The 8,476-nt window shown below is 55.1% G+C and overlaps 2 protein-coding genes across 2 annotated transcripts; both read right to left on the bottom strand.

Moving 5' to 3' along the window:
• Positions 1-531: 531 nt before the first annotated feature.
• LOC311424916 (protein MRP-126-like) lies at positions 532-2,506 on the bottom strand. The gene is made up of 3 exons (XM_084500438.1): positions 2,311-2,506; positions 1,595-1,753; positions 532-906 (listed from the first exon to the last, which is right to left on the bottom strand). Exons 1-3 carry the CDS (start codon positions 2,317-2,319, stop codon positions 697-699), a joined length of 378 nt encoding a protein of 125 aa, XP_084356564.1. The 5' UTR covers positions 2,320-2,506; the 3' UTR covers positions 532-696.
• A 2,461-nt stretch (positions 2,507-4,967) lies between these two features.
• Positions 4,968-6,591, bottom strand: LOC311425017 (protein S100-A7-like). The gene is made up of 3 exons (XM_084500482.1): positions 6,525-6,591; positions 5,609-5,822; positions 4,968-5,256 (listed from the first exon to the last, which is right to left on the bottom strand). The coding sequence occupies exons 2-3, from the start codon at positions 5,801-5,803 to the stop codon at positions 5,092-5,094; spliced, it is 360 nt and encodes a 119-aa protein (XP_084356608.1). The 5' UTR covers positions 5,804-5,822; positions 6,525-6,591; the 3' UTR covers positions 4,968-5,091.
• Between the last annotated feature and the right edge of the window lie 1,885 nt (positions 6,592-8,476).

Here is an 8,476-nt window from a genome sequence, read left to right as displayed (position 1 = left end):
CACCCCAACCTCACTGCTGTCAGTGGCCCCCTGGCATGAAAGTGCAATGCATCCACCACCCAGTGCCATGCAGAGCAAACGTGCCCTACACGGGTGTTCCTCCAGCTCTGTCACCCACCACTGCAGCTCAGTCCTAGGGGACATGCAGAGCACTCCCAGGCCAAAATGGACCTTTTAGGTGGAAATGCACTTAGTCACATGGAAATGCACTTAGTCACATGCTCTAAACTTTTGGGTAGACCTGTGCGGTGCCAGGAGTTGGATTTGACGATCCTTACGGGTCCCTTCCAATTCGGGATATTCTATGATTCTATGAAATGCAGAGATCTGACAGATTGTGCTGTCTGTCTGGGCCTATGGAGGACACTGCAAGGGGTACACCACTGCAGTGAACCCTGTTGTCCCCAGAAGGCCACCTCGCCTGCAGGAACCTGCAGCCAAAGTCACATTTCAAAACCTCACAGTCAAATTTCCTGGTTTAAAGCCCCACTGGGGGAGGGCAAGATGATAAAACTCAGGCAGAAACAGGAGAACTTTGACAGCCTCAGGGCAAATCTTTATTTGGCAGCAAAACCATCCAACTTGAGGGGAGGGAGGCAGGCAGAGAGGAACAGAGAGGGGGAGCAGAGGGGTGGAGGGGAGAAGCCAGGGGAGAAGCACGGGGTGGGAGCCCTTGGCCACGGAGCACAGCTCGCTTCAGTGGTTGTGCTGGTGCTGCTGGTGCTGCTGCTGGTGCTGCTGCGGGTGCTGCGGGTGCAGCCTGTCCTCGCAGAAGTGGAGGTGCTCGTGGGTGGCAACAGTCACCCGGATGATCAGGAGCATCACCTCGCCAAAACTCAGCTGTTCATCCTTGTTGGTGTCAAGGTCCTTGAAGATTTGGTCGATGGAGACCTGGTTTTTCACGTGCTGCAAGAAAGGAGCTGGGGTGAGGACAAAGTCCCACCAGTCACAGCTCAGAGGTCCCCCCAGCCTCGCTGGGACCCTCCTGGGGTCTCCAACAGCCCAGCCCAGTGCTTGGCTCCATCTCTGTGCCATCAGGAGCTGCTTTGAGTGCAGCAATGACACCCACGGCAGCAAAGCAATGGGAGAGCAGGAGGCTAACATCGCTGCAGGAATGCCGTGCAACAAGGAGGCCAGCGAAGGCAGTGGAGTTGTGTCACCACTAGCTGCTTTCTTAGCACATCAGACTAGAAACACTTACCTTCTGCCTTAGAAGAGTGAGTTATGGAAAAATGGGTGTTTGGGTTTGTATTTCTGATACTGCTCTGAGATGGCAAAGGAGCTGTTGGGCAATGGGGTTCTGATTTTTGCAGATGAGGTAATGAGGATAAATGTTCAGCTAAGGGCACACCTGAGCCTTGGTGGGTTTCCTTCTGTCTTTAGGGCATCTCATGGAGCATGTGGGAAAGTGGCAGGTGGAAGGGAAGGGCCTGGGCAGACGGTGTTGGGGCAGGAGAAGAGAGCAGGAGGGAGCTGTTGGGATGAATCTGGTCCCTGGGGGCATTTGGGCTGGTAAAGACCAGTGGGGCAATGGGGTCCAACCCAGTTTCCTCCCCACGCGGGTCAGGAGAAGCCCTGCTTCGGCTCTGCTCACCTTCAGGTAGTTCACGAGCTGCTTCTCAATCAAGAGCTTCAGCTCCCTCCTGGTCAGGGTGTCCTTGTCCCCCTCCCGTCTCGAGTACTGGTGGAAGACATCGATGATGACATCTATGGACTTCTCCAGCTCGGAGAGCGGTCCCTGGGTCTGGCAGCCCTGGAAGAGAAACAAAAAGCTGAATAAAATCAGGGGCCACGAAAGGCATTTGGTGCCCACCAGCAGGCTCCCCTACAGCCAGCTGCCTCCACCAGGTGAGGATGCAGCCTGGCTTGCAGTCGTTCTGATTTCAGGCTAAATTTGGGCTGTTTGCTTGGGTTTGCGCTTATCTAGCACAAGCTGAGGGAGTCTGAAGGGAGCTGCAGCCTCTCTTTGCTTCAGCTCTGGGTTGTGCGACCAAGAACATCTGAGAGCTATTATTTTCCTCTGCAAGGCAGGTGCTGCTGGAGGGAGCAAGGCTCCCCAAAAGCCCCTGTGGAGATGTAGGCGCTGAGCATGAGATCTGACATCCACGAGCCCCTTTGGTGGTCGGGCCATGCTGCAGGGAATCTTTTCCACGAGAGACTTTGCTCTTCGTGGTCATGTCCAGATGAGCCCCAATGGAAGCTGTCACCCTCTGCCAGGACTTGTGGTGGGTCCCTGCACCTCCGGTGGCCCAACCTGCACCTGGAAAAGAGCACGGAGACCTTAAAAGCCCACAACACCCTTAGACTTGCCTTGCTCATGTTGACGAAGCAGCGAGACGGTCCGGGGTTGACCTGCAGCTGGGCTGGAGCGTGACACCTCTTATAGCCTGGCTGCCGGCGCTGCCCCCCCGTTGTGAAATGTCCGTTTCATCCAATTCCAGTCCATCGTCATGACATACTCATGTTGCTTAAGGCTCAGGGGTAGTTCCTTAAAAGGGGGCTCTGTGGCTTTTCCTGTAATGTCGGTGTGTCATGTCCTCTGGGTGGCAGGGTGGTGGCCAGGGCACAGCCGTGTCCCCCCAGCCATGTCCCCGTGGCTATCAGGGCTGTCATTTCCCATTGACTTGACAAGTCCATCTCCCTTGCTTGCTTCCCTCTAACCTATTTTATTCCCCTCTGTGAGGTTGTTCTGCCATGCCACGAGGCAAAGGGGACCCCCGGTATCACATCTGCCCTTTTCCAACAAACCTCGCAGCGTCCCTGCCTTGGTGCACCCTGAAGCATCCCCGATGTGACTGGGGTCACCCGTGTGACATGGGGATAGAGCCGTGCCCCAGCACCGGGGACCATCCCCTGCCTGCAGCGAGCAGCTATTCTTGAAAGGCAAATAACGTGGGGCGGCTTCCAACCTGGTGCGGCTCCAGGAGCTTTGTTTCAGCTCTGCAGGTCAACCAGAGCCCGTGCCCGAGGCGGTTCCCCCACCTGCAGTATGCTCTGAGCCCTGGGGATGGGGTGGGGCTAAAAGGTGTATTTTTGTGTTTTTAAATCCATGTCCTCCCTTTGTGGCATTTTATTGTGTTGTTTCTTGGTGCAGCAGAGACCGCGCGCAAGCGCGTTGGCTCAGAGCAGCACAGAGCAGGAGCAAAACAAGATTTTCCAGTGCTGCTTTATTAAAATCCCCTCCCTGCTGATTCAGCAGGTTTGTTTGGGGATTTGTTCAACCTGCCGAACATGATGCTAATCTGGGGCTCCAAGTGCAGGCCAAAACGGGGCAGTGGAGCTTCAGACGAGTGGCCATGGAGCAGCACCATGAAGGGAGCATCTGGGGGGCACAGCCCCAAGCCCCTGCCCTTGCCACTGGGGATGCTCCGCGTTTCACAACAGGGGAGCTCCACGATGCACGGAACAGCTGAGGAAGGGCCAGGGTGTTTCACAACGGGGTGCTGGGGACCATCAGCTCGGTTGCAGAATTTTGTAGCAATTTCACGAAACTGAGCTTTTGGCTATTTTATCATCCCGGAGGTGGGCAGGGCAAGGATGGACACAGGGCATGGCATGGGCCAGGGGTTTCTGAGCAGGAGCAGTAGATAGATGCTTTGTTGTGCCCACCAGGCAGCAGCAACGAGCCCCCAGGAGCAGCATTTACCATTTAAATTTGAACGAAGCCCTTAAAATGACAGGGGAGCCTGGGTACCACTCAGGGTCACGGGAACGTGTTGGCACAACTCCTGACCTAGCTTTGCAGGTCTCTCCTCGCAGGAGGAGCCTTCCAGCCCGGCCGTGCCCGCGGGCCATGCCAAAGCAGCTGCAGTGAGCTGCAACCCTGACCCCAAGGCCGCCAGGGTTGAGCAAGCATCCGCTTGCTGGAGCGGCGGAGGAGAAGGAGAAGGAAGCAGGCACCGCACAGCACGGAAAATCTGGTTCCAGGTGACCAGGACTGGTTGTACCTCGAGGAGCCGAGCCCTCGCCGGGCACCCTGTGCTTGGCAGTGTTTGCAAAAGTGCTTTCAAAATACGGATTTACAAGTAGGGAGAAGCAAAGGGCAGGCAGCTGGCTGAGCGCACGGCAGGGTTCATTGCTGTGAGGTGCACTGCATTTCATAACAGGCATTAGCCTGAGATCTGGGTTGGGAATACGTTATCGTTGCTAGATGTGGTTTTAGCTCAGGGAAATCAGGGGACTTGCTCTGAGCAAGGCAGATGCTTCCTGAGTGAGGGTCTGTGTGAGATACCCACAACTGCAAACCCTACTGGGGAGCAGCCCCTCGGGGCTGGGTTGTTGCAGGACCCTTTGGGCATCCCCAGGCTCCTGTCAGAGGTGCTCAGGACCAGGACGAGGGGTGCTGGGCACAACCTGGAGCACAGGAGGCTCCTCCTGAACACCAGGAAGCACATCTGTGCCATGCAGGTAACAGAGCCCTGGCACAGGTTGTGCAGAGAGGTCTCTCTGGAGACCTTCAAAGCTTCCTTTAGCTCAAGCCAAGATTTTGGCACCCCATGGGGTGGGATCTCTATGTACAAATAGCAACTTTTGCCTGTGGGTTTTGTGGGGTTTTTTTGTTTGTTTTGTTTTGTTTTTCTTAATAGCCCCATGGCTTGTTCTCACTGTAAAGCTGTGGCCTGCTGCTGTGGGGGGTATTAATGCATTTTCCTCACCCAGGAGAAAAACCTCCAGTGGAGCTGCTCTGTGTTGAAGCTTTGTGGTTAAACCCAGCAGGGCTCAGTGTCCTGCACAGGCCTTTCATTCCCTCCCAGCCCTATTGGCTTGGGCCAGGCACTGAGCGATACAGCTCTTGCCTGCCCACCCACCCCATCTGCCATAAATCTCTCCCCCCAGGGGTTTTTGGGGTTCCCCATTTGGGCAAGCTCTTCTCCCAGGGATGCTGCAGGACCTCGTGCTCCCTGCAGCTGGTGCCCACCCTGCCCATCCATGGGAAGGGAGTGCTGAGATAGGAAGGACTCATTAGGTTTCGAGTGATGCTTTATTGTCTCACGAGCAATCCAAGCAGGCAGAAAGCAGCCACAGCCCTATTCCTACAAGCAGCCCCTTCTGGGTCCTTCACAGGGGCCAAACACCACAACACGTGTGAGCTCAGTTGCTCTCTGGTTTACATCTGTCTTCCCCGTGCATGATGCGATGGGCGTCATCAGCCACCTTGGCCAAGACGATGGTGAACTCCTCAAAAGACAGCTCTTTGTCCTTGTTTAAGTCTGTCTCCTTGAACAGCTCCTGCAGGTAGCCAGGACGGTTCCTGTTCTGCAATGGGGGACAGAGCATGTTAGCGTGCCCCCTCCCCAGGCTGGGCTCCCACTGGTGGAAACCAAGCCAGCTCTGCTCTCACGTACCCCAGGAAGCATTTGGAAGCTGTGGGATCATTGAGCCCCTCTTTTGTCCTGTGTGTAAAACCCCCAGATGGAGAGGGTCTTGCCCCAGGCCCCCTTGGCTGCTCAGCACCCTTGTGCTAGCAGGCAGGATGAGCAGCCCCCCCAGCGCACAAGCCGGGCCTGATGGACCACAACCCCTGGGGGATGAGGGCACCCTGCTCCCACCACAGCATCCCGAGGAGCACCCCAGCACCCCAGGAGATTCCTTCCCCCATGGCACTCACACAGGCCGCCAGGAAGTTCGGTGCCTGCTCGTTCAGCAGCGTGTTGAATTCTTTGAAGTTGAGGAAGTCGATTTTAGGCTTGCGGATGCTGTAGCGATGGTAGACTTCCACAATGGCATTCAGGGCCATCTCCAGTGTGCAGTTTCCTGGGAACTGCTGATGCCCAGGCAGGGTGGTGGCAGTGCTTGCAGACATGGCTGAGCTTTCAGGGTACCTGCAGAGAGACCCCAAAGCCGTTGGAGGGGTCAGGCCCGGTCCTGAAGGGGACAAAGCCAAGCACCCCACACCATGCGCCTGGGCACCCTGAGGCTGAGATGCACCTCACCAGTGTGCAAAGGACCTGCCCCATCCCATGGGGCCAGCAGCACCCAGGGGCGGTCAGCAGCTCCTCGGTGCTGAGCAGGTAATGAGAGATTTTAGGAATCTCACTGTTTTACAGCACAGCCCAAACACATTATTAACTTCACCCAAGAAGCGGCTCTTTGTGGCTGACCCGGGGGCATTGCTCAGGCAGGACGGACAAACCCATGTATCAGCACCATGCTGCCAATGGCAGGGATGGCTTTGAGTCAACGCAGTTCTGATACCAGCTCCATCACAGGCTCTGCCTGACTTCCTCCTCCTTGTCACTTCAGGTTTAAAACCCTTTGGACCACGGACACCAAGCACAGGGAGACCCTGCTCTCAGCTGGGTGCCACCACAAAGCAGAAACAACTATACCCCACTAAAGATGGCACAGAAAAACCACTTATTTATACTAACACAAAGCCTTGCTGCAGCCAAAACCAGCCTCCCCAAGGTGGGAAACACTGAAACAAGACAGACACGATACGAAGTACTATAGAGATGAAGTACTATATAAAATCACTTCTCCCTCACCTTATTTGCTGCAATAACCATTGCAATGTTACTCACCTTGTGTCCAAGTAGAGTTTGCAGAAGATGGGTCTGTTGAAGTGACCCAGGCATCTGGGCAGCCTTTTATATGCATCTGAGACTCTCTTTCATCAGAGATGGTGACACACCTGCTGCAAGCAACAGCTTGAATTAGCATTTCCCGCACCTGGAAATTGCAAGGTGGGAACGTCTGAGCCCCTCCCCATCTCATTCCTCTGCTCACAGTTCCTGGTTGCACCCACCGGCCTTTGGAAATGCTGTCCTGTCACCCCACCATTGGCTCCAACCAGGCAAAGAATGGGGAAGCCACTGGATGTACTCCCCTACCTTGACGGAAACGCACCGTCCGCCTTGACAGGACTTGACAAAAATTTGCAGGTTTTGCTGAAAATGTTTCCCTCTTTCATGCCGGTGTAGAAAAAAGATGGGATTTTTGGAGAGATGTGGATATATTTTTAGTGTGATTGCAAACTGTTTCCTACATTATGAACTGGACAAATGCTAGCAAAAATGAAAGTGTTGTCTACATTTCAATAGATGGTTTTCCAGATTATTTTCCATTATTTTCCATTTCATATCACCTGCACCAGACCTTCCGTCTTGCTCCAGAAACCTGGTGGAGGAAACTGGGCTCAAAGCAAGCAGAAAATCTGAGGTCGTGGTCTTTGCTGCCCCAAGCATTAACTGGGATGTTTTGCAACAGCCACCCCCGTGACACTAGCAGAGCAGGTACTAGAAGGATGAAGATGAGACTATGAAAAGGTGTAAAGACAAGACAATAGGTTCCAGGAAGAGGGTGAGGATACAAAAACAAACGGGTCACCACTCCTGTTTGAGGGTGCTCCTCACATGTCTCAGGAGCAGTAACGAGAACTGTTGCAGGAGGTTTATTCTGGTATCCCTGACTCACTTTATTGTTTCTTTTATTCTCTCATTATGGCCCATCAGCAGTCCCAAATTGCATCCTCATTCTCCAGCTGTCATTGCAAGCCACCAGCCCGGCTGGGTTTTGCCCTGTGTGTCTGTATTGTCCCCCCAGGGGCAGAGCTGTGGGTTCTGAGTCCCCAACTCTTCCCCAAAACCCACAGTGATGCCCAAATGATGCCCAGGGACGCTGGTAGGGAGCAGGGGGTGAAGAGCACCCGGATGGGGGACAAGGACTCCTTGCCGATGGCAAAACAGCTACGTCGGAGAGCGACGACTGGTGTCATCGAGTGCAAATAACCACGCAACAGCCCCGTGCTTCCTCTCCCAGCTCAGTTTCATAGAGCGTGGGCTCCTGGTTCCAGTTGATGCTGGAAATGTCAAAGCCTCACGAGCCCGGGGATTTCCCCTTCTGTGCATGGCTCCTCACAAACACCCCAGCTCTTTTCCGCTTGTGTGTTTGGCCCCCAAGAGCCTGGAGTGGCTCCTAAACCTGTCGGGAGCCCAGAAGCTGCCACCCAACGCTAACAGAAGTGTGAGGCTTCATCGTGCAGAGTTAAAACTGCATCCACAAAGCCCCTCTGCACTGTTCATTGTGCCAGTGCTGGGTTTGCAAGGAAAACATCAGTAGCTCTGCAGGTTGCAAAAGCAGTGCCCCCACCAAAGGTCAGTGCTGGGGGGACTCAGCAGCACCCCACGAGCACCCGGCCGTGCTTCGCCCACGGAGCATCCTGGAGCTGGGGCAATGAGGGGCTGGGAGCACAGGGGTGAGGATGCTCTTGTGCAGCCCCCCTGGCTGCCCCCGCCCAGGAAACCCAGTGCTGGGGCCAAGCACCCCCAAGCAAGGAGCCTGTGAGCCTCAGGGAGGTGGTGGGGACCCTGCTGGGGACTGGGTGCTGCAGGATGGGGAGCCTGCTATGTGAAACAACCCCATGTGAGCTGGCGTGTGGCTCTGCTCTGTCCCAGAGGACATAAGCAGGGATGTGTGGCCTGACTCCCCCCTGCCTTCCCTGTCCCACTGCTTCCCCATTACAACCTGCATTTAA

This window comes from Aythya ferina (assembly GCF_964211825.1).
Source record: "Aythya ferina genome assembly, chromosome: 29".
Classification (NCBI taxonomy): Eukaryota; Metazoa; Chordata; class Aves; order Anseriformes; family Anatidae; genus Aythya; species Aythya ferina.
Note: the sequence above shows the minus strand (reverse complement) of the source record. Positions and strands in the feature narration are given on the sequence as shown.

Coding starts and splice junctions, on each gene's coding strand:
- LOC311424916 (XM_084500438.1), bottom strand. Junction 907..1,594: donor AGCTCGTGAACTACCTGAAG/GTGAGCAGAGCC, acceptor CCTTTCTTGCAG/CACGTGAAAAACCAGGTCTC.
- LOC311425017 (XM_084500482.1), bottom strand. CDS start 5,803: ATGTCTGCAAGCACTGCCACCACCCTGCCTGGGCATCAGCAGTTCCCA. Junction 5,257..5,608: donor CGAACTTCCTGGCGGCCTGT/GTGAGTGCCATG, acceptor CCCCCATTGCAG/AACAGGAACCGTCCTGGCTA.